General features: G+C 45.9%; 1 protein-coding gene across 1 annotated transcript in view; it reads right to left on the bottom strand.

Moving 5' to 3' along the window:
• Positions 1 to 2,457: 2,457 nt before the first annotated feature.
• The window catches only part of GAP43 (growth associated protein 43), a 63,626-nt gene continuing 40,154 nt past the window's right edge, over positions 2,458 to 25,929 (bottom strand). The window contains exon 3 of the mRNA XM_065063077.1: positions 2,458 to 8,505. Within this exon, the coding sequence (XP_064919149.1) occupies positions 8,417 to 8,505 (89 nt within the window). The 3' untranslated portion in view covers positions 2,458 to 8,416. The remainder of the gene's footprint in view (positions 8,506 to 25,929) is intronic.

The following is a 25,929-nucleotide window of genomic DNA, read 5'->3' as shown; positions in this document are numbered from 1 at the left end:
GCCGGTGACGTCAGCAAATCAATGAAGATGGCAAGTCTGCCATTGGCTTTGTCAAAAACTATGAAAACCCAAAGCTCCTGTTGTGGTTTCCCCAAGAAGAGGTCTCACCCAACCTCTTGTGGGCTAAGCTGCGGACCACCACAGGAATCAGAAACACATCACTCACATCTGAGAGAAGCTGGGGAAAGCCTGTCAGTGCAGTCCATGAGTGTAAAGAGCAATCTGAAGGGAGTTCACCTGGTGTCCTGGTTTTGTTAAAAACAAGTTTCTCTTTCAGTGAATTTTGCCTGTCAGCTAAAGCCTTCATATTAACTGCATTTTCCTGGAGAACCAGACACATTTTGGTAAACCTAGCAATGGAATGCAAACTTATTGATAAGCACGGATGGACATCTCGCGAGAAGGGCAACGAGAAAACCGGTGACCAAGAAACTGACCAACTGTGTATAACATTCCATTCATGTGAATACTTCATATAAAAGTGGGAGATCACAAGGGTCTCATCCTTTTTCCTTTTTGCCTTTGCTTTTTCCCTTCTGCTTATGGCCGACGTTAGGAGAGGACCTTGCTAGTCGTCCCTGCGAACTGAGGCCTAGTGACAGACTGAATCCAGCTCCGGTTGGCTGCAGAGTCCAATCCAGGACTTTGGTTGCCGGCTCTGCAGTTGCTGAGACTTTCATGATTGGTTTTGTATATTTTGTATTATTTTCTCTATTCTTATTAGTAGCATTAGTAAAACATTGTTAATTTTTCCAACTCTCTTCTCTCTGTCCTTCTTTCCCTCCTGATCACCTGTGGGAAGTGGGGAGAGGGAGGGGCAAAAAGGGGGAAGTGGGGGGGAAGAGGAGGTTAACAATACATCTGCCAGGGTTTTATTGTCACCCCACAATCTTAACCCTTGACACCTGGACAGAGCAGCAACTGGAGGGTGAACACTCAAGGTGAGTCACAGGTTATTTTTTGATGATTTGGGCAGAAAGTTTATTTCCAGATCACAGTGACAAGAGCATGACACTGGAAATCACACACAAAGAGCTTTGTGTGCCTTGTTAGAAAGTCTCTGGTGGAGATTTACATTAAGCTGTTTCAGCTGACACATGCAACAAGTGTGCCAGCCTCCTGCGCCCCTCTCTTGTGTAGAAGATAAAAGGGTGCAAGGCAGCCTTGCTAGCCCAAGGCAACCACTTATTTGGAGGGAAGTTCTTGGCTGGCCCTTTACAGGTGTTTTGCCCCACTGAAGCAAAGCAAATCTGCCAGGGTTGAGCCCTGCAATCTAATGATGTGGCTAATTGAAACTACTTGATTTTGAATGCTAAATATTTGTTTGCACACAAGCTGGAGTCCACGCCTTTTTTGGAGAAGCCATGGGGCAACCGATGATTACATGCAAGAATACAGACATCTAATTGCGTCATTTTCATTTGTAAATTGGCACTTTATGCAGAACCCGTGTGAGGTGCTGAGGTCTGCTCTCTTTCCCAGGCAGCTCCTTGGAGCCTCATCAGGAATTTTCCTGGGCCCTTGCTAAGCCAGCTGCTGTATTTCAGAGATGAGTTGCAAGTGATTTCTAAATGGTGGTTGCAAAGCTTCCTGGGATGAATAGATGTGATAAAAATGCTTAATTTCAGCTCTGCTCTTGAGCTGCTGACAGATACAACACAGCATGAAGTCAGCAGCGTAGCACAGCTTGGGCAGCAATTGCTGCTCTGCTCATATTTCCTTGCACTTGGCTCAAAGTTGATGCTGAGGGAAAGAATTTGGTGGGACTTCTTAGGTGCTGAAATATATATTTCTATCTCAAAAACTTCTGGACTTTCCCAGTGAACTACCGAAGCTTTAAATCTGATGACGAATTTGATACCTTTTAGATATGCTTGCACAGGATTGCCTGGTTGTCTGAAAAAAACTTATTCCATTTTGTACTCACTTTTCCATAAACATGCTGAGTGCTTTACTGCATGGTGACCCACATCACCCTTTCTGCACCCAAGCAGGTGTACTACTCGGAACACCCCAGCCCCAGCATTTTGCCATGGATATTTTGCAGACATGTGGTGCCAGGGCACAGTTTTCCTCAGTTCAGCCTGGTTTCAGGCTAGACAGCCACACACCAGCTTTTCCTGGGTCAAGAGTCTCTACAGCAATGTCTGTTACTTATTATATAAATACCCACTAATTTCACACGGAGAGACCACATCTTCCACCAGGCCTGTATCTTCTACCTCAATAGATATTTAACAACAGTAAAAACATAGCAGGCCTTTTACTTCACCCTTTCATTTTACCATAGCTTTTTACCCAGACAGAATAAGTAGAAAGTATTTCTTTCCACAGTAATAGGACTTGTCTGAGAAGGTCAAGGGAGAATGGAATGAGATTTTTCATAAAAGCATTGAAATCCTATACAAGGGTGAAATTTCTATTCCAGAAGCAAATAATTGCACACAACTACGTATATCTATAAGTGAGAGACTTTATTTGAACCAATTTTTCAAATACAGACATCTGTATTATTCTCACTTCTCGGGAATGTTTTCTGCTCATTTTTGAAGCTTGCAACCTTAGGACAATATTCAGGACATATGTGTACATTAGATCTTTGCAGATGGACACATTCATAATGCACAAGTACAATGAGTGAGAGACTCTTTCCAGATCCTCACACAAGAGCATCGGAAATGGGCCGCTCTAATTGTCAAGTTCTGCTCTTATTAGCTTCCAGACACGTCACAGTTCTTGATACTCTCTAGGCTGTAGCCGCCTTCTTCAGGCCCCAATTTACTACCATGTTACTTCAGCTGTATGCCAGTGTAACTCCTCAAAATAGGGCTTAGGTGATGCACAGGGATGTGTTTTGTTCATTGGGAACAGGAATGAGCAGAAAAAACAAGCTATTGGATGAACAGTTCACCTAGGATTTTCTTTTGTGAGAGTAGTCTAGGTCTCAGGCTGGGATTTATTTTTTGGAAGTGACCAGTGGTTCTGGGTGTGTAATAAATGAATCTTGATGGTCAGAGTATAGAGGGGACCAGTGGACTGGATCCCAGCAAGATGTCTCTCAAGTTGGGCACTCCAGACATGAGCCACTGAGGTCACTAGCCTGTTCTGCAAATCTCGACCTTCGCCTCTTCTTCCAAGTATTGCTCAACAGAGGAATGTAGTAATAAAGCATTGTAAGTAAGAATGCAGGCTCGCACATGACCTGAGATCAACACCCTGAAAAATGGATAGAGGGTAGTGCTTTCAGGACCACCTAAATGACTCATGATCTTCAGTTCCATTTTGGAAAATGACTGCAGAATTTTAGGCCTGAGACCCCAAATTCGACGCAGAGGGGAGTTTGGACGTCCTTCAGTGGCTGGGCCTTAGGAGCTTACGTCTCTTTGAAAGCCAGTGAATTGTGTGCTCTTAAGTGCCCATGTCACTTAGGTTATTCTGAAAACTGTACCCTATATACATATGGGTAGATAAGGGGCAGACTTTCACAGGCACAAGTGGCAGTTAGACATGTAACTCCCATTGATTTTTTTTCCCCCTCGGGGACCTGGAAAATCCCCCCCCCGAGGAGTTGAATCCTCCTCTCGCATTATTTTCACACCAGATTAACACCACTGGTTCCAGTGGAGTGACTCCTGAGTTACCCCAGTGTGAGCGAGAGGAGAACCAGTCCTGAGGTGCTCTAAATATCCAGTGAAAGTGCTATTGTGGCAATGTGGAAAAGCAGGGAATCTAAGCACAGGCCTGGAAGAGGACTCTCACCACCACTCCCCACGTCGCTGAGCTGCAGGTGACCACCGAACGGACTTCTGAGCCAAGAGGGGCCACAAAAACATTCATTCAGGCCCTTCCCTCCACATCTGCAAACCACAGCTGCTCTCCTTCCTTCCTAAGATACCTGTGACAAACACCAGACCTTCAGTACAAAAAGTCTCACATGCTAGTTTGCCATTCAGAGACCACAGATAAAAAGAAAATCTCCTGTGGGAAGTTTGGTATGAACACCCTCTTTCTTGTTTTCTTCTTTCTTTCTAACCCTCTCTCCTCCAGTCATGGCCATTTCTTTCATTTAGAGTGACATGGTCCCAAAGCAATGGTGTTTACATTGTCACCATAGGTGAGCTACTTCCAGCTAAGGCCTCTCATGGGGCTGCATTAGGGTTTGGGGTTGGAAAACACCGGGTCTGAAGGGATCTCAGCAGGATGCCCTTCCCCTCCCTTTGGAATGTGGCTCATGGTGGAGCTTCTTGGCTGATGCAACTATTGCAAGGGTTGTGGGCTTTCATATGCTATCAGTGTGGATAGTCTGTGGATGCCACAAGCATTGCAAAGGAAGTCCAAATTCACGTGAATGATCTGCTGCATTGATGGGGGTATTAGGTTGGGGTTTTTATACTTTTCCAAGGCTTAGTCTAGATGAGGTGAAATGTCAAGATCTGGCCTACAGCTGGTACAAGCATTCAGTATAGGTGTGGATCACTAGCATATCTTACTACAGAGGCATGGAAAAAGCCCCTCTTGGACTCTGAATTTCCACAGCACTGTACGTGAGGTCAGGCACCATATTCCCAGTGTGAGTCATCCTAACATGACCTTCCCTCTTCATATATAGGGTAACAACCACAGACACCTCCTGGCAAAGCTATATCCTCTTCAGGGAGAGAGGATTAGATATATAGTCCCTGGGGAATTCGTGTTGGCTGTTGCATCAGGAGTAGTGGAAAAGCTCCAACTACTCTGCTGGGCACTCTTTGCTGCACTCTTTACTCCTGGGACCTCCTGCCTCTTGTGCTGCTCTCAGCTCACTTGAAATCCTGCTAGAGAAATCATTCCCCAAATACCCCCGTTCTCCTTCCAGTTTCCATCCTATTCTACATCCTTTATACTGTTTCCTTTCAGCCTTTTAAAATCTGGCTGAAGAGGCAACTTAAGGAAATCCAAATGCTTTTCTCTGCTTTCTTCCTGTAACCTGAAGACAGCCCAGCTTCCTATACAAATCTTGTGTATTACACATCAAACCACTGCCTGCTCAAGACAGGGTTTTTCTGTGTCCGCTCTCTCACGCTCTTTTTGCCCTGACTCTCTGGCAGGATCAGGACACAGTACAATAAGAAAGATAGGGGGTGCTTGGTTACAGCTTGTAATTTTAAACTGGAACCAAGGGAGAGGAATTAGTATTTAAATTACTTAGGTTTGCAGTTGGTAACCACATACCACATTCTCTTTGTGGGGGTAAAGAACCAAAACACAAACCCCAACCCTTTGTTCTCTAAGCAACATGGCAAAGTGTGTTTTACAAACGGTGACAAAACACACGTGATACCCCAACCATCAGCCAAGGGGGAGGCACTATGCGAAATATAAAGATAAAACATCCCTGGGGAGAGAAAAATGTTTCTGTTTTTTGAGGAGGGAGGAAGGCCTATGTCCAGACATGAGGCAGTTTTATTTTCCTTATAAAGTTAAAAATAGTAATAGTAAAGTGGAGGCAAGATGAAAAGTTTGGAGTCTGAAGTCAGAAAAGCAGGGAGACCATGCGGACTTTGCAGAAACAGGCAAGACAGTCCTTGAAACTCTTGTAAATGGTCATGACAGGAGATGAGGCTAGACATAAACTGTGCTCTCTTCTTCCTGCCTCCTGTCAAACACCTCTCCCACAAATCCTGAGCGCTGAACCTCAGTTCTCTCGACTCGGTACTAGAGACACGGGGCACCTGCAATGTCTGATCTGGGCTGGGCACCCGGTGTGCTACAAACAGCAAACATACTCCGCACCTCTCCTTCCTACGCCTCGGCCCCCTGTGTCCATCAGAGCGCTCTCCCTCCCCAAACACCATCCACCCTCCTGCTGCTTCCATGGCAGAAACGGGAAGGGTGGTGAGACCTGACATACGGTCCAAGCAATGCCTGATGTCCGCGCTACATCTGCTGAATTGAGGTCAGGCTGGAAGGTGTCTCAGGGTTTACCACCCATCATGACATGGGAATATTAGCATATATATCGTTTATGAAGTATGACACAATACCTATCTGTCAGTCAGCCCATCTTTCTATCTATTTAGTCTGTCTAATCTACTTTAGCTAGCTACGTTTCACTATCTCTATCAATCGTCTATTGCTCCATATTATCTAATTTCTTCCTGTCTCTCTCTCATCTTTTTCACTCTAGTCTTTCTTACTCTAGCTATACTCCCCTCTCTCTCCCTATCATCCATCTATCCACTCAGAAATCTTTTCCCCCTCTTCTCTCTAATCCCTGTTTTAAAAAAATCTCTGTTCAATCTCTCTCCCACTCTCTCTTTCCCTCTCTTTTTTAAAATCCTCCCACTCTTTCTCTCTCCTATTTCTACACAATGCCAGGAAGCACATGGACATGAATCCTGATGCATTTGGATGGCACTTCCAGTGAGCGCGGTCTACGTTCAAACCGATCATCTCTGAGGAGACACCGTTCATCTTTTCTCCCTATTTCCAACAAAGAGATGGAGGAGAACAAAGGAGAAGGGCAAGGGAGGGCCAGCCAACCCTCCAAAGGCTGTGGGGCTGACAGTTCAAGTGTCAGCCACCAAGGGACATTGGGGCTGTCAGCAGACCCATCTTTGTGGGATTACTGCTGTGAGGCCAATTTAATTGTGGCCCTGCAGCGCTGTACAGCAATCCTGCAGGCTACGCTGGCTGCCGTTGCCAATGTGTCCAGGAAACCATACACAAGCTGGGGGGAAAGCACATGATAATAATCACGGCAGTGAAATAGCAAGAACTAGGCTTTCATGAAAGCCCAGTTGTGAATACATTTTAACTGTCCACTCCTGCAGCTCATAAAGAGAGCAGCAGGCCCCAACGCTGTTCAGACTCAGGCCTGGATGTCCATCAGTCACCCACTGGGACAGGGCTGGGTCTAGCGGGCATGTGGTTGGCACATACCAGGGAATACCCTGCACCCCATGGTAATGGAGATTGACAGGGTGGTGCTCTGCCCACAGCACTAAGCCTGAACCATGAGTTTAGCTGGCTGTGGGGGACAGCCATAAGTGACAGCTAAAAGCCTTGACCCTTGTTAGAGATGTGTGAACGAACCTGCGTTTCACCAGGGAGCAGGATTGAGATATTCCTCAAAGTGCTCTCAACTGGCTGTTATGCTACCAGACCTTGTCATCCCCATGTGCCTATTTGCTCAATGTATTGGCCCAATTTATTTTGCCAAACAGAACATTTTTGAAGGGCCACACTACGTTACTCAACAACTTCTCCAACCCCAGCCGGGTGCGGTGAGCATCACCCTGCTGACGGGGGAGCCCAGGCCCAAGAACCCTGTCCCATCCTGGCCCTCGGTGCTGCCCTCAGCAGGGGCTGGACCTTCAGCATGGACCAAAGCTGGTCCCTCTGCTGGGACCCAAGTGGGCTGCCTGGGCTCATACCTCCAAGGTCACCATGCTTCTCTGAATCCGGGCCTAGAGGTCTCCAAGAGGGCCGCTTATTTTGTTCTTTTCTAAAGCTGATTTTGCTGCTTTCATTATTTACGTCAGTGCTAACACCTCACTCAAAATCAAAGCCTGCTTCCCTTACAGCTTCCCTCAGCAGTGACAGGGAGAGTGGCTGGTCACTGACTGGTGGCCAAGGAGGACAGCAGAGCCACGCAAGAAGTGGCCCACCAAAGACCACAGGCCAGCAGGATGTACGGCAGCATAGAAATGCGACACGGTGGTATTAATGATCATTATTCTCATTTATTATAATTATTGTTCAGTTTGAAAAAGGAGCCTGGAGCCAAGCATTACGCTAATTGGCACATTTTTTTAGTTTTTGTTTTAGTTCTGAAAACAAACTGGGGTTCAGTATGATTTTTCTTTTCATTTGTTTGGTTTGGTCTTTTTTTCTTTTTCTTTTTTTTTTCTTTCGTTCATTCCATCACATTGAAAAAGGAAGAAAAGGACTTTTTTTTTTCCTCTTTTTTTTTAACTCACTCGGTAAGTCTGGACTCCTCGGATGAACGTAACATTGCACACACACACACTTGGAGAGGAGAGAGAGGGGAGAGAGAGAGAGAGAGAGAGAGAGCGCGCTCGCGGTGGGCAGACAGACACACGCACGCGCCAGGTCAAAGAACTCTGATACAGTGCAAGAATTTTCCCAAAATGATTGGATCATCATTACCAAAAAACTCGCCATAACAACACCAAGAAACAAAGAAATGTTTAAGCCACACTGTTTGACTGGGATTTTTCCTGCTTTTTTTTTTTTTTTTTTTTCCTTTAAATGTTTGCCACACAGAGAGAAAAAGGGTTTAAGTGGGAATGGGAGAGGGATGGACAGGCTCACAGATGTGAGCAGGAAGAGGGGAGATTGAGATTGGGGTGGGAAGGAAGGATAGAGGATAGGGGGAGGGAGGGAGGGGCAATGGGGAGTCATTTCTTAATGTTCAGGCATTTTCTTGGTCCGCCTTGCTCTCTTCTTCTTTCACCTCTTCCTGCTGGGCACTTTCAGTAGGTTTGGTTTCTTCTACAGCATCTAGTGGGGAAAGAGATGGTCCAGGGTTAGTCAGCCATTTATCTAGAGCATCCTGCACATCCGCACAGCCATCACACGATGGACTGCATGGCTTCAGGCTTCTCTCTCCCCAGAGTGACCCAGGTCTCAAAGTCCCTGGCATTTCTGCAGCATGGAAAGAACATGCCAGGGTTCAGCCCAGCAGACAAGTGTGTAGCCCTCATGGAACACCTTCAGCCTTGCCAGAAAGCACATGCAACTGGAAGGAGCTGGCTAGCGCGCTGCTGATGTGACAGGCAACTCTCATTCATTTAATCGGGTGCACTGATTAAACTCTGGGCTTACCACCTAGATGAGACTCCTGTATTACCCTTTTACTGAACCCAAAGACTGTGCCAACCATTGTTGAATTGTTGCCCCCTAATTAGTTCTACAGATTCTTCCAACTGAGTCTCAAAGAGGTCATGAAGAGAAAATTCTACATGCACTTGAAGCTTGCAAGACCCAGAGGGAAAAAATTTATAACCTGTAACTCAGACTTCTCTTAGACAGAACAGAGATCTAGAGAGATGTCTCTAAGCCTTCAAGAACAGGAGCCTTCAGCTGGGACATTGTCACATCTCTCCAGTTTTCTACGCTTTCCTTTCAAAGGTAGAGCTTCCCCAGGGGCAAACAACGAGTGTAACTTGAGGCTGGGTCTGCCTGTCAACCAGACACCTTGTTCTGACACACCATTCACACAAGAAATTAAAATGAATGCCAGGAGCAATCCCACAAAAATGAACTAGACAGGAGATCAGAACTGAGGAGAAGGCAGAGACAGCCAGGAGGGACAAGGTAAATGAAAGGAGTACCCCTCAAACTGGAGTGACCTTGCTGGATTAATCCACCCTGAGATAACAAGCCCCTCTCACTGCAGCAGGACAAATTTAATTGTCTCTGAGTTCCTGCTGACCAGCTCTTATCATCTCTAGATCATGGTACACTAACATGCTCCTGGGCCTCTTTCAGAGATCCTGCTAAGGTCTGTGCACCATGTGGACTGCTTTTTAGAGGTGAAGGTGATGGTTCACCCAGGGCTGCAGGTCTCTAAAGTGGAAGAATGCACAAGGGTCTTAGTGCACTGTAGTGATCACTCTGCTCCTTTCCCATCTCTCCCCATTCCTCACTGACTTCCCCCGCCTCCCCCCCGCCGGCCCCCGACACATACAGACCATGGAGAGGCCAAGCAAGGAGTATCACCCCAGATTTGGGAAAAAGAACAGGGAAAGACATGCTGAAGAGCTGAGTGGTGTGGGACAGACCAGAAGATTGGTATGTCACATACCTCAGTGCTGGCACTTGACGTACCTCCATAGACAGCATCACTGTGTCTCTGGTGGTCATTCACAGAGGACTGTGGAGTCCCTTTAAACTGGACGGTTCCTGGTTTCTCTGATGGGCTATCAGATTGCATTACACAAGCAAATAAAATGGGCCAGGGACTGCTCTCTGGCCCTGAGGCCAGCTGGCACCACACCGCTCATGTCCATATGGCTAAAATCTCTCTCTCTCCAGAGCAGGGTGGCTGTGTCTGGGAGCTGTCTGGGGAAAAACTAGTTGGCTTATTAAAAAAACACACCATGGCCCATGCTGTCATCTTAACAATACAGATGTTCACATGCCAATATTTAGTTTGTGAGGACCAGCATCCCCATACCCAGGTTTAGCATTAGTGAGAATGCTAATCAGGATGTGAACCTTTCTTTACTGACACCATTAATACATATTGGCCTGGTCCATTCAATGCCATCAGATGGCAGACTTGTATATGCTTCCAACACTGGCAGTAGGTGCTGCATTCTCACTTCCCTCTCCCCCTCAGCTATTTAGCCTCTTTTTTAGATTCCTTCCTACCCACCATTTCCATATGGATCATCTTTAACTTGTGTGCAACTTCCCATCCTGAATCATCTTCATTAAAGGCTCTGCTTTTGGACCTTCAAATACTTTTTGTCTTAGTAAACTCTGACTGCTGCTTTTCCAAAAGGAAAAAGTCTGTGGGAACAACCAACCCCATGGCTCAGTGCCACAGCCTGAACCCTGGCACCTGCAAAGCTCCTGTCAGCAAAAACATCTGTGGACTTGTTTTCCCTGGACACTGAATAGCTAAATAAGTACTCCTTCTATATATGGTACAGCCACAGTAATGAACTAAAGACAAAATAGGCTACTGATTAAAATATGATGCAAGTATTATCGGAAGGCAAAGCAGGCCAGCTTGCCCTAGTTTTGTTAATTTTCCTTAAAGACTTGATCACACTCCACTGGGGAGGGAGAGGAGTCCTTTTAATCCTGCTCTTGTCCAAGGCGTTCACAGCAGAAGACACACTGAATTATGGACCCAAAAGCAGAATCCCAATGAACAATCATCTACCCTAAATTTAAGCCAAAAGACTATCGTTAGCCACCAGCAAACGATGCTTTGCTCTAAGGGTCTGATAGATCCTATTAAGGCAGAATTTCTGTTTTGTCTGCATGTAAACGCAAGATGAATGAAAGAGCAACAAATGGTAGGCAATGCTTCATGAACACAAGCCCTGATGCTATATTGCATTATGTTTAAAACTTTTTGTGCCTTCCTGCCAAAAATACGCAGAGATTTTAGATGACAGTCCCCACAGCATCCTCAGGACAGCACAAAATGCAGCAAGCACAGGGACAGACCCTGGGAGGCCCTGCATACCTGTTGCGATACTGAGTGCCTTGGCCAAGACATACCAGATGCCCCCGTTACATCGGCAGCTGAAAGTGAGGTCTAGCTCCTACAGTGGTAGGCTCTTGACAATTGTCCTAGTGAGATGGGCAGGAAATCTGGTTGCACTCAAAGTGGGGGGACTGACAACTCTGGTGACACAGGGTAGCTCACAATGTTTCCTGTGATGTTCTTATCCTTAGGATAAACAGGCAGGTTGAAACACAGTTTTCTGTCGTGTTTTGTTCCCTCTTGGCTCACCACAGTGGCAAATCTAATTTCCAGGGGGAGCCTGTTGCACCCAGAGATCCCTGTCTGGCAGAGGAATTGCACAGGGGTGCCTCGCTGCCCACGTTGCTCATCTCTGGGGAGTAGTTAATCATAGGCAGGTGACTGATGAAGCAGCTCAGAGACTGCACTGATTTCTGCCATGGCTGAAATAGCCTGGACTGAGTCTGAGGTCATGGAGCAGCAGAAAGGATTCAAAGTCATTTCACCACATATTCAGGTCAACAGAAAGGAATCATACAAACCAAATGCTGGACATGGCAAACTAGAGCAAATTTTCCTGGCTGTGTATGTCCTAAGTATAAACAAGAAGTCTACATTTTTGAATAAGAATTATCACAGAAAATTCAGCCAACCACTCTCCCTCCTTTTTCTTGCATAGTATTGAAGCAATAAGTGGAAATACCCTACGCACTGTTACACCCTGCTAAGCTATGTCTTATTTTGTAATAGCTTTAGCAGGATTTCATTGATCTTTGACATGAGGTAAAAGAAGCAACCTGGTGATATATAGTAATGAAATTCAGCAAGAAGTAATATCACAAAGGATAAAAAATTCAGCACAAAAAATAAAGTTGAAGCTGTGGCACTGCTAAACCACAGCAGTGAAAAGAACAGGATTCTCTCTGTGCAATGGGAGCAAAGTAGCACAAACCTACTGACATCAGGGCTAGTTAATAGCAGTTTCTGATTCACAAAGGAGAGGCGAGACAGTTTATCTGACTCACCCTTCACCAGTTTGTTTGATGCAGGTTATTTCTGCCTCATGTTCTCTGGGCTTTTCTCCAGCCTAGTTTTCAGTGTTCTTCCTTTGGGAGGTCAAGGTATCCCCGGAGAGATAAGTAGATAGCTATCCTCAGGATTTCATACATCAGACAGGATATTTCTTACGTTGCTTTTTTACCCAATACTAGTCTTGATTTCCCACTTCCTTGAACTCTGGGCTGTTGCACCTGTTGGTTTCTAGTGGACAGATATGGCTATACAGGCAGAACTGCACAGCCTTGGCATTTTACATTAAGTTTGCACTTTGTTGGAATAGGTGTAAAAGGTGACAAAAAAGCAGCTGAGAATTCAGGACATTTAGGCAAAACGTTTAATCTCCCGCTTGAGAGAAAAAAATATTTCATCCTGGGTGGCCAAATTTCCACCTGTCTAAAATTATTTCCCTTTTGAACACATTAGCACTGTGAGATCTCCTCCTGCAAGATTGGAGTCCGCTGTGTCCACTTGCAAGGAAGAGAACAAGCAGGAGGCAGTGAGATATTAAGAAGATGGACCTGGACTGAGGCAGCACCAAGATGCACATGAAGAGATCATGAAATGGGAAAGCTGAAGTGAGAGTGGATGGACGTATCACTTCACTCCAGACATCCACAGTGACTTCTCCAGCTGATCTTCTCACCTGCTCCTTTTCTAATTAGTGGAAATAACCATGACATTTCTAGAACTCTATGAACTTGACCTATTTGGTTGCCTGCTTTAGGACAAGAGGAGTTGCAGCCTGTGAACACCTACACCTTTAGCAAGCCAAGGTGGAAACATCCACATTTGTTGTAGAGCATTTCAGCCACAGACCAAAAAGAAGGGTCCAAACTCAAACAATGAGAATAAAACACACATATGCATGGAGGAAACAGAACAGGAGGGGAGGCTGAACTGTAATATGAAGCAAAAGAAGCTTGAGAAGGGGCCAGAAGTTAAATCTGTCCTGAAGGATAAAGCAGGAATGGCTAGGTCAAAAAGCTAATGCCCCCTCCACCCCCCGCAAACAAGACCACCAGCAAAACCCACCTAGTTTGTGCTTGCAATCATGATCCTCACTGTTTTTTTAATGCGCGCTAGTCATCACTTGCACTGTTCCTAGTTATTCCAGGCCCATGGTTGCCCCTAGACACAGCTTTGAGATTTTACTTTGTTCTGCAGCTTTGCCTTTTCTTTCAGTCTTTTGAAGTTTATACTGCAGTCCAAACCATCCTATAGCATGACATAATTTTGCTAAAGAGACAACCATATGTGAGCTGAGCTGCTACCAACCTCTTTTCAATCTAGGACCCTGGATGGGGCAGCCAAGTTAAGAAAAATTTTGGGCAGCCAATTTAGAAAAGTTTGGGGCAGCCTCAGACAAACCTTAAGCTGCGGAATTGCTTAAGCAATAGAGCTGCATGGTGGAGGGGCTAAAGTGCATCTGCTTCCCAGCTGAAGGGCCTGTGTTAAAGAGATGCTTCATACCTACAGCTCCAACTGGTATCTGCTAGGGAACTGCTTTGCCCATGGAAAGGAAAAAATATGGAAGTGATCCTTGCTGAAATAGCGTCTTAGCCCCTCTTCCCCCTCAGCACCCCATTTATTTCCTGGAAAGGATAAGAGTCACATCTGTGAGCCCCGTTGGGGAGCAAACGTCTCGGACATATGCCACTCTGGTTGCTGTGAAGCTGAAGCAGGCACGCAAGCAGCATTTTTTTGCTGGATGGTGGTACTTACAGCTGCCTTTGCCTATGCTATGCTCTAATGGCTGAGTGTGCAGGCTCCTCTCCAAGTCTCTCCACTGCCCTACATTAGTGAAATTAGGTTGAGTGGATTTCCGGGTAAAACACTGTCTCTTGGGACCTGCCCAGCTCCCGTTTGACTTGCCAAGATTAATTAAATCAGAGCAGACATCAGCTTATGACCACAGTAGCAGCAACCTCTCTGCTGATCATTTCTTTTGTGGCTGGTGGCTTGGGTTTTGTTTTCCTTTTTGTCTCTGTTCCACTGCAGATCTTTAAATTACCACAGCTGATGCCAGGAGAAGAGAAACTGCACAAACACTCTGGGATTTTGCTTTTGCTGCTTTCCCATTGTTTGCATAATTATTGCTGATATTGATTGTGCAGCTAGAACTCTCCCATGCCTTCGTGCTAAAGTATTGCCCAGATCTACTCAGCCGTGGCTCGCTCTTTAGCATTTGCCATGCTCACTCCTTTCTCCCTCTGTTATCTGCCAACTACAGCTTGATCAGAGATGGAACAGAAAACCTGTGCCTCGTTTGGTCTCCTCTTTGCTCCCAAATACTAATCTGGGTTTTCCTACCCTGTTATAAGCAGAGCTCATCTGTCCCAGAGACAACTCTGTTTAGAGACATTTTTTTTGGAGGGTGAGGAGCACTGGAAGGCCCCATTTAAAATCCCTGACCCGAGCCTCTCCTAGTTTTAATGACATTTGGATCCAGATTTGGATCCAAGCTTCACAGCTTGATTCATCTGTCCCAATCCATCTGTCCTTCTAGCCAGCCAGACGCTGATTCCAGGCAGACGACGGTAGGTCTGAGACTGCTGAAACAAGATGCGCTTCAGGTTCAGAGTTATTGTTTATACAGTTCTCTTCACAATCCAAGTTAGCCCATTGCAGTCAGCCCTATGATGCATCATATGCAGTGCTAAAATCCTACGCCCTCCCCACTCGCTCCTTCTGAAAACTGGCAGATTTATCCTGGGCCAGCAAAACACTGAGAAATGAAGGAACTGGGTATTTCAGGTGAGTGGCTGTGTCGGGTCTAGGGGATTGACTTGCATGATTTCTCCCAAACCCCTGGTGAAGCCCTCACTCACTACAGACAGACCCAGGGTACCACCTGGTTCCTGCGAGCCCTGGGAGTCTTGGTGGGTGCATGGGACCTGGGCGATCTGCATATCCTTAGTAAACCCTGTAACAAGGTGGTGGGGAGGGATGATCCTACTGCAAGCAGCACGCAGGACGTCCAGGGAAGTTGCCCAGTAACTACTGGAAATAAGCAGGCAAACCCACCTGTTAAGGTTAAAATAAAAAGGTGAATACGACCACAATATAAGGTAGTTTGGGCCTCCTGCTCCTGGACTGCTTCCTCTTTGTTTCAGCACCAAGTATGTCAGCCTCAGTTGCTCCAGCAGAGAGGAAAAAAATAACAACTTCTGCCAGTCCCATGGCTCATGACTTTGGTCCAAGCTTGGATGACTGCCTCATCTTCTGATCCTGCGAAATCCTCAGAGGACAGCCAGCCCCAGTTCTGTCGCCCCAGCTGCCTTTGCGCTTTGTCAGGCCCAAGATCCAGTGGCCTAGGGGTTTCTTCTCCCTGTCCTCCTGCCCAGTGTCTTTCTTCCCCCAGCACCACCAGGGAAATCCCACCCTGCATCAGCATCCGTGCGTGCAGTAGATGGAAAGGAAGCGAGCAGTGGGAGAGATGCTCGGGGTGCACGGCTGTGGGGAGGGGGTGCCGAGGTGAGTCAAGCTTGCAGCTCCACTGCAAAGCATCTTTCACAGTGTCTAGACACCAGCTGCCTTGTTGCCATGGAAACTCCCCAACTTTGGCTGATGGGAGGGAGCAGTGAGGTCTCCAGAGAAATGGGAGTGGTGGAGAAAGAGGGTGGAGAGAGAAAAGGGAAGATGTTCCTTGTGAATGTGAGGTGTTAACCCTGTTACAGTGACACTGGCAGATATCTTTGCTTCCTGGAAAATGCGAAAAAAGTGTCTCTTCTTCTACTGCCATTTCCTTCCCATACCCATGGAGGCAGCCAGGCCTGAAGGCTGAGACAAATGACATGCTTACTTTTGGCTGGTCATTTATTCCTGCGTATTACCAGTACTTTTGGCCCAAATTTCCTGTTTACAGTGCTTATAGCTGGGCAATTACAATCCAGCTAGGGCTGGAAGAAGCCTACCAGAATGGTTAGGTTTTCAGACTGTATGATCTCCGTTAACAATGCCTTTCTCTTGGCTACCATCATTGCTACAAGCAACTGTAGCTCCAGGGAAGAAGAGGTACTCCCACCTGGCAGCAGTGAGATCTGTTGTGGTGTTTCTGTAGGGATGCCTTCTTGCACCAGAAAGTGGTGGGCAAGTGGGAGGTGGTGTAGTACAGTGGCTGAAAAGGAGGTAAAAGAGCCCTTTGGGGATGAGGCTGCCTTGGAGGCAGATATTTTGCACTGGTATTGAGTGGCCTCCTGCCAAACAGCATCAAAGGTGCTGACCTCAACAGACTCCTACCAAGGCTTCATGGTCTTTACAGCCAGGGAACCTGAAGTAGAGAAATGGGAAGTGACTTATGCAGGGTCTCCCCAGCCATCAGCTGGGGTCAGAGCTAATCTGATTCCAAATCAGTTGCTCAGCTGCCCTGTTGGAGCAGAAAGGCTCCCTTCAGGAGGGGTTCCAAGCTACCCATCTCTCCATCTCCCCAAAAAAGGGTAAGCCAGAGACAAAGACACCTCTGAAGACACTCAGACCACAGTTCTTCATTATCCACTACTTGACTTTCCAGCAAGGTAGTGTAGTGGTTTTTTTAGGTACAATATCCAGACTGTATCAGATATATAAGGTAAAACAGGGTATAATATCCAGATCATACATTCATGATGAACCCAGACCTTTGTGAATGTCAAGAGCTGTCTTCTACTGTGACCTTCCCAAATTGCTACAGGCAACCAGCAATGTAAGTATTTATCCGGTCTTCATCACCACAACCATAGCCTAACTCACAGTCATGGAGATATTTTATTCTTGTGGCACCCCAGTGAAGAAAGCAAAGGCTTTTATTTGGATTTTAGAGTGAGCAAAGCATGAGGAATTGGGCTGTGGCCACACAAAAGCTTGTAGTGTACCCAGGAGGCTGAGTCCCCTTGGCTTTTCATTCCAGCATCTCAACCAGCCACTCTGCACACAGCAACACTTAAAAATGTGTGATGCCTTGGTCCTGTGATTTCTGAAATTCCACAAAGTCCTAATTTGAGGTCAAAACTGGAGGCGTAGCAATCTCAGCGATACTCACCCTACCAACTATAACAGAAAGGTGGGTAGAAGAAAGGCATTCATTACTTCACCTGAGGAAAAGCTAAGAAGAAATAATCCACAAGCTGTTCATTTTTCTTCCCATGCCCCTGTTGATTTCACACAGGTCCTGCAGACCAGAAAGGCTACTCTTTTTAATTCCTTAAATAACTTGTGATTCGAACAGCTTGAACATAGAGGTTTTTACTTGTTTCCAGCTGTAGAATGTAACAGTTGGCAGCTGCTCTTGGCATACACGTTGGAAAACAGGATGTCCCCATCTCATCAATGGTATTATTTTGTGTAACCCATCTTTTTCCCCTTTCTGGGTTAAGTTCTGGAGGATGGCTTAGAGACAGGGAGCATGTGAGAGAACAGAAGAACAAGCACTTGAAACACCATATCAATTTATTCTTTAGCCTCTCTAGCGTGGCTGCCCTGTGAGATCATAGGGGAGAAATCAGAGCAAAGAGAAGAAGAAATGGAAGTACTCTGTGGAGGTCATGGCCAAGTGAGCAAAATGAAGACTTATTGAAGCAACTGATAGTGATTCCTGTATAGCCAGGACATTTCTAGTGAATTCAGGGAGTGAAGCTTAGAGCCCTTTGGGGATGGAGGTTTGGTTTTGGATAGGCCTGGCAGATGCACAGAGAATAGCACAGCAAGTGACAGAAGTTTGATAGACAGATCAGACCCTCAGAGGTCTGCCCATCTTACAGCTCCACTGATCAGCTTGGCCATCGTGGTAGGATCAGTAGGGGGATGAAAATGAATCCAAAACTGTGGCAGACTGCTGGCATTCATGCACCACTGATCCTGAAATAAAGAGGGTTAAGGAGGGGAAGGAAACATGCAGAGTGCTAGAGCCTTTGGGTTCCCCATGTACAGCTCGTACCTCGTCACACAGGACTGGCTGTGAGGCTGCTCTCCTCCCCTGCCCCAGCAAAGGTGGCCAGGGAAAAAAGGTCAGAGGAGGAAATCTTCCGTAATTGCAGCAAAAAGGTCTAAAAATTCCTTCAGTGCATCCAGAATTAATGCACTGCTCCTCCCTTCATACTTCTCCGCCTTCAGCTGTCGGTGGCAGGAAAACAAACTGCTGCAGCCCTTACTACTAACCACGTTTCCATTCCCCTTCCCCCAGACCAAAAGACATGTGCCATTCATAAGCTGCCTGACTGCTGGTCTCCATTATTAAAGCCTAGAAGGCTGATAAATTGGGGATTCACAGAGCCTGCAAGCCTCCAACAACCAGATTGCCATGGAAACTGGAGGCAGCCTCCATCTCCAGCAGAAACTATATTGATCTAGCTGAGGGCAGGGAATTGCAATCAAGAAGAGGATATAAAATATCACTTTTCCTTTCACTATCCTCCCATTTTGTGTTTAAATGAAGGAGAAATTTCATTTAGAGATCATTAGTTTGTTTCTGTCCATCTTCACACACCAAAGCTCTGCAAATTGGATGCTAAAATGAATTAAGTGCCCGTTGTCAGGCCTTCCACAGCCATCTTTTGTTGATAACTGTCCCCAGCAGCTGCAACATCAACACCACCAGCTCTTTGCATTAAAGATATTATGACTGTTTCCCATATGCACAGCTAGCGTGTTTGGTGCTGTACCCACTGAAGCTCCTGGGAGTCTTTGCTTTTCATTTCCATGGGAGGAGGTCATCACATATGTGACAGCCTGGACATAGGAAGAAACATTTCAAACTATAAGCACTTGTGTGGAAATCCATATTTCGAGACAATGCGGAGTGGCATTGCAGAGCAACCTTCTGCCTCTTCTGCCTCTGCCCAAAATCCCTTGTCTGCTACTGCTTAATCACAGCCCTCCAGGGATGGAAAGCTCAGGAGTCACAGCACCTGTCCTGCAAAACTGGGTGGGCAGCTGGGGAAAGTGCATTTTACACTGCAAAATCCAGATCCTCCTCAGTCTGTCACCTCATCCCTTGAGTGCCCATGAGAAAGACTAAGGGTTGGGAGGCAAAAAGCCACAGCTTGTCTTCAGGTGGGAGTTCAGACTGCATAGTTGCCTCTTCTGCCCAAGAAACCCCTGTGACCAGAGGTGTGGTGATGCTGATGCTCAGCCCTAGGGGCAAGGAGGGTGTAGGGCAGCCCTGTGGCTGGCACAGGCTGCTTTCAGAGAACCGAGCTGCACTGTGGGAGCTGCGTGGAAAATCTTTCATCAGCACTCTCATTGCCAGTGGCAGTCTTCTCTGTGAAGGTGTCAGCAGTTAGCATCAGTGATTCTCTTTTTAATTCAAATTTGGGACTTTTTTTTTTTTTTTTTAACTCAACCTTCTCCCAGTTTGAGAGGGACTTTTCAGACTCTGAACTTTCTCAGTGCTGCACCAAGTGAACAGGCACAGTTGTCCCACAGTAGCCATCTCAGTTTAATTGGCTTTTCACAATAACAATTCAATCAGGAGGGTAATGAATTCAGCTTTGGCATGGGGGCATCTGGTGGGGCAGCTGCAAATTCTGGCGAGACCTCACAGGGGCACAGCGAGGCAGCCCCATACCCAGCCAGCCATGTCACAGTGACACAAGGCCAGATTGCTTCACCTAACACCCCAGAGCACCAGGTATGTCCAGGTTGTCACTGGCAAAGACAAAGCTCCTCTGCACTGTCCACTGTGATGGAAGAAGTACCCTTACGGGGTGCTAAACCAGCCCTTTGCAGAGCTAGCCTGCAATGATGAGGCTTCTCTCTCTCTCTCATCAAAGGACATTTCAGCACTGCTGTGGCTATCCCATTGCTAGCCCAAGGTGGCCCTGCCTCTGCTGTGGGGCCAAGCAGTAGCAGTCCTCCAATATCTCATGTGTACTCAAAGTCTGTATGAAGCCCAGCTCTCCACAGGTCACAGAGGCTGTAAATTACCACAGCTCTCACTTGCAGAGTTTCTAGATTTTTGGTCAAGGTGGAGCAGCCCATACTTTTGGCTTGGTCACCATCATTTTGACAACAGCTGTCACAGAAGAGGGCCTTTTCTGAGGCCTGAGCCGCACTGAAATTGCACTGAGGCATAAAAAGTGGCACCCTGCCGTTTCGTGCTCTTGTTGTCTCCCCTGGTCCTCCCGCTGATTTTATTTGCTGTAAAGGTCCTTGGCTCAGGTCTTGCCTGCTGGTTGCAGAGTGATGTCATGAGACATCCACATGAATGAACACGTCTCTCTTATTCTTCCTCTCCTGCTGGAGCTGTTCCACTTCCACAAATCATTAAATATTCATTGGGCCAGAGGAAAACATTGACTCTGTAGGCCAGTGGTGAAGGCACTCATCTGCAGTGGGGAGACCAAACTCCACATACTGGCTCCAGCAAATCATAAATAATTTATACAAAGTGGAAAAGCTCCAGAAGGAGGGATCAGGAGAAACTTCATCCAGCAGCCCAATGGTTTGCTTTCAAAGCTCACTGGACTTCAGTCTCCTAGGGTAAGGCATGGGCACATTTTGTGTTTTGTCTCATTCAGGGAGTACCTGACCCTCACATGCTAGCTAGTCTAAAAGGAGGCAAAGTTTTCTCTTACTACTTTAATCTAGGCTTGACTTCCCCATTTTGTAGAAACATGCATATGTGTTTTGCTAGAACTGAGGACAAGAAGTAGTTGTATGCTACATCAATTGGGAAAGGCTGGAATTTTCTCCTTGTTCCCTGATGTAAAAATCAGTGACTTCATCCATCTTTCTCACAGTCATTTGGCTTCAGCCATGAAGAAGGTTTCTAGCTTGAGGCACAAAGAAACATTTTCTTTGTAATTTTGTGTCTCTTTATTGAGTGCAGTGAACAGTTCTGGATTAATATCTCTTGAGACTGAAGTCTGCTGTTCATCCAGAGAAGTGGGGCTGCTCGGCAGCAGCGCTGTACATTTCTTGCCCCTGCCTTCCTGGTGGGCCTCTGCTGTGTTTGGAAGAGGTTGAGTCATGGACAAGAGGTCAAGTTCAGTCCCTGTGCCTGGCACCATGTTTGGCCACACTGATAAGCCTTCCAGTGAAGTCCTGGAAGTAGTGCTGGGACAGGTTTGTGCAAATAGTACCTTCATCCCCAAAGATAAGCTTAAAAGCATGTGCAAAGCTGTTTACACTGCTGAATGATCTCTCAAACACCCACCAGTCCCTCTGACTTGCAAACCTGCAGCATCCTGAATGTCCACCCCAAACTCTAGGAACTGTACTGTGGGACAGGTGCAAGACTGAGCAGGTGTGGTGCAGGGCTAGGAGATCATATAGATGACAGTCATGCCTGCTTGCTGTTTGGCAATAAAGAAGTCACTTCCTTTCACTGTGCTTTCACCATCTGGATCCCTGGTGTTCCAGGTGAATAATGGACTGTGAATGCAGACAAAGGGCCAGACAGAATTGCTGCTCGTATAAATTGCAGCATCCCTACTGAAGATAACCTCACAGCAGCCCTCTAATCAGACTCTGTGAACACAGGGCATTTCCATCCCTTCTAACCACAAGGGAAAGCAGAAGACTATTACAATATTGCACCAAGTCCCTGTCAGGGGTAGAAACATACAGGTCTAAGATCAAGACCACAGACTCCTTTAACTCACATGTCTTTCTGAAGTGCAGCAGGGCAGGCCCCACCCAGGGCTTGGTCTTCTGTGGCATATCCCTTGTTTCAGCACTGATGACTGAAGATTACTCTGAATTACTTACAACACTGGGTGCTGAAATAACAGGTGAAATGCTAGCCTTACAGAAGTTAGTGAGGCTTAGATTCAATCCTGTAGCTACAGCTGGGGAGTGTTGCCTCCAAACAGGCTGTAAAAGATGGCAAGAGAGAGGGAAGAAGGGGATCTTGGAAGAGAAATTTTAGGATAGGTAACAGAGTGTCTAAGCTGCAATACATATTCCCATATTTCTAAGCTCACACCCAGTGAGGGGGTAGAGTCCTATTCTCATCTGAAAACTAGGCAGTTGTGGACTTAGTCCACATGAGCTTACATTCACACCTTCCTCTTAGAGGCTTATGTCATTTCCAAATCAACAGGTGCCCAAAACCTTTAAGAACAGCAAAGGAGTTTTTAAAAGTACTTTCCACCTCTCCAACTTCAAATCACTTTTACTTTATCCCATTGTCCACCTCTTCAAATGGTTTCACAGCTGCTAAGACAGTTCTGCCAAAGCCAGCAGCACTGGGGAATGCTCCTGCAGAATGGTCACAGCCCTGCCCTCCCACCCTTTTCCCTGTACATGCCATGCACTGTCAGCTATGGTTCTGCAGCACTGCACCACTTTAGCATTGGGATTTGGATGATCTTCCAGATGTCAGAGAGATTTTCTTCTCCATTAAGCCCTGTAGGTTACAGGTAACGTCCAGTTATCATTACTAGCATTCCCAATTACTGTGTTTTGTTGAAAGAAGATGGAGAGGTTGAATAGTGTCTGTCTTCTACCTTCTGCTTTCTTTCATAATGAAAAGAGGACTTATTTGCTGTTGCCTCAAGGTACAGCTGGAAAGTATGTGGTCCTTTGAACACTGGATAATTGGGACCTTATGACCTTTATCTAAGACTTATTTACATGAAGCCCTGAGTCTCACTTTTCCTGTCATTAGGAGAAGTGCATTTTCATTTACATCTCTGGGCGCTGCCCAGGTTTCCATAGTTCTTTTCCTGACTACTCTGCAGCCCTGCAAAGGGCAATTGTCCAACATGGGCTCCTGGCTGCCAGGACCTCAGCTGAGATTTTCAGCTCCATTTCAGTGGCTCATGCTGACAGTGATATAGCTAAGGACATAGAAAGAAAAAACAAACATTTCCACAGATCCCATTCACATTAGGTGATGATAAAGCCAAGGTTCTTTATCCTGTACGGGTTATTAAACCTAAGAGATATGCAAAGGAGGTCTTAGCAGGGAATCCAGAACTAAGAAAAAAGTCACAGTTTCAGTAACCTGCAAAAACAGACCACAGTCCCCTTCAGAGAACAGCTAAGCACACAATAGCAGCACTCTCCATCATTCGGTTTTCCCTCATACATCATCATTGTCTCCTCTATTTTCTGCCTGGAAGACATTCAACACTGACAGAGAGGAAAGCTAGGAAATGAGGGAGCCCTCCTTTGAGTCAAGCTTGCAGTATAAATGTAGTATTGAGAAAAATATTGCAGTTAGAGACCTGTTCAAATGGAGCTTGCACAAATTGGTCTTTCACAGGTCTATTGGAGGTCCAGAACTGGAGGTGAAACCTGTCCCACTGATGCCAGTGGCTTGACCTGAAAGGCTCCTGTTACTGCCTATATTTTCTTTGGTTCTCTTGGCTGCTGCCCTGTCTCGCCCACCATCATATGGTTGAATAAAATATTCATGCAGTACTTTTACAAATAGGAAGACTCCCAAGTCCAAAATGGATGTGGATGTCACTGTAGTCATCAGTGCTCATTGGGTAGCTGTCTTCAAAAAGCAAAGATGTTGGTGTCCATAAGGACTGGGATGAGAAGCAAACCAGAAGAAATATTGCATTTCTGGAAACAGGTGTATACAAGTATAGCCTTTTCTGGACTAATTTATACAGTGTCGGTTACCCCATCTCACAAAGGACATTTGCAGATTTAAAGGCTGTACAGAGAAAAGCAACAAAGATGCTAAAAGGCATGGGAATAATTTCATATAAAAAGCAATTGAAAGCATTGCTTGTGTTTTCTTCAGGAAAGAGATGAACAGCAAGGGCTATGCCCTCTGTGCATACTATATGACGCTATATAGAATAATCAATGGCATAAAGTGGGGCTATCGGAAGCTTTTGTTCTTTCTGTGACATAACGCAAGTACAGAAAGATATTTAAGGCAATGGTGGCCAATTCATTGCTGAAATTTCCGGCTATTGTACAGTTGGTTGGAGTTGGGGAAGCTATTGACACTTTGTCAATCGGATATTGTGCATTTATATACGCCAAATAAAGCCACAGCTATGATTAAGTATCAAAAGAAATAATACATCATGTTCCACTGTTAAACCAAATCCTAGCCAGAAGAGGACAAGGAAGAGTCCTAGTCATAGAGAGGCAGTTTACCCCAAATCTGTCCATGGCAGTATTTGGTGCTAGCCACTGTGAGAAGTACAATAAATGGATGCTAGACATTGCCAAGCCAGGTCCTCTAGCAGTTATTTTTATGGACTCTTGGGAGTACAACTTCACCTTATCAGAGTCCATGGAGTTGCCACAGAGACGGGAAGTGATCACTGAACTGACACTGATAATCCAGTATTAATGTACATATTATACAGCTCTTAAGGAATGTCTAACTAATCTGATCATGCTGACCTGGTGAACTTTCCCAATCTCTTTCCTTTGCATGTGGCAGTCATCTGTACCACAGAGTCAGTACTGATACTGTTAAAGTACTGCGTTTGGGAGCTGTAAATCCCAGCTGATTCTCTGCAAGCTTATATCTATCTGAAAAGTTCAACCTACTTGATCCTAGTGTAAAGAGATGACACTAGTCGTAGGAACAGAACACTGCTGGCAGCTACAGCAAACAGCTGCCACTTAAATTTCATTGTCTGTCTATTCTGCCCACTGATCTGCTGTTTGAGCCCTTCTCAGAAGAAAATTTGTTTATCATTTACGGCAGAAAGCCTTCCTCCCACGTGGGGATTTCAGAGCATTTTCTCGAGATGATCAGAGTGCAGCTGTAGCTGGCCACTGTGGAAAACCTTGTGATAAGGAGACAGTGATTTTAAGCAAAATCTAGTTGGAGTTTAACCATCAGTCTCGGCTATAGAGAGCCGTGTGTAAGCAAGAGCAACCACTATACACCCTGAGGAGCTCACACCATGACATTAGTACGCACTGCCTTAATGCCACCTGTATGTACTGCTTATAAAAGCTCCCTCCATGGAGACGTGTAAGAGCATAACGCTCTCAACAAACCTTGGTATATCATCTAGAAAATTCACTATTGTACAGATTCAAGACCAATGACTTTGTTCAGTAGGAAGAATACTATAAAGACGTAATTGAAGAGTGAGGCTTGCCAATTTCCCCACGAACAGGAGCTCTGCAGCATGCTACGATCAATGAGGAGGGGCTCAGCCAATGCCACAACAGCTGTGGTTCCCAACATCAGAAAAGGTGAAAGATTGCTGTCACCTTTCCTATAACTTCCATCCTTGACAAAACAAATGAGTTAAGCATCCTTGAGCATCTATGCATTTCTTACCAAGGTCCCAAAAGAACTGGTACCTCCTTGGTGCAAAACAGCGGTTAACCTGCTCTTTGCAAGAGGCCTTTTCCAGAGTCAGCCATCACCTTGTCGTCAGTGAAAATGCTTAGTGTGACCTCAGCTTTCACTAGAAGAGGTCAGGTCTTGCTTCACCACTGGTGCAGTTTCCACCTACATGGGGCAAGTTGCATCTCATTAGAAAGTAGCAGACCTGAGGCACACCTTGGACTAGATAAAGTATTTCACTGCAACAGAGGCAGAAATCCCGCACCTGTAGCAAGTAGTGTGTAGGTTTCCTGTTCTCTGGAAAATACTGACATTCCACTTAGCTCACCCTACCCCTCACATAGCTATTTGCACCAGTGCAAAGCAGGCTGTGAAATACATATGCAATGCTTATGCTCATGTAGACACAGTGCAAAGATTAAAAATTTCAGAGCAGCTGAGGACTAGGCACATACTTTTA

This window comes from Columba livia, chromosome 1, assembly GCF_036013475.1.
Source record: "Columba livia isolate bColLiv1 breed racing homer chromosome 1, bColLiv1.pat.W.v2, whole genome shotgun sequence".
NCBI classification, from domain to species: Eukaryota; Metazoa; Chordata; class Aves; order Columbiformes; family Columbidae; genus Columba; species Columba livia.
The sequence above is the reverse complement of the archived record's forward strand: the minus strand, read 5'-3'. Positions and strand labels throughout refer to the sequence as shown.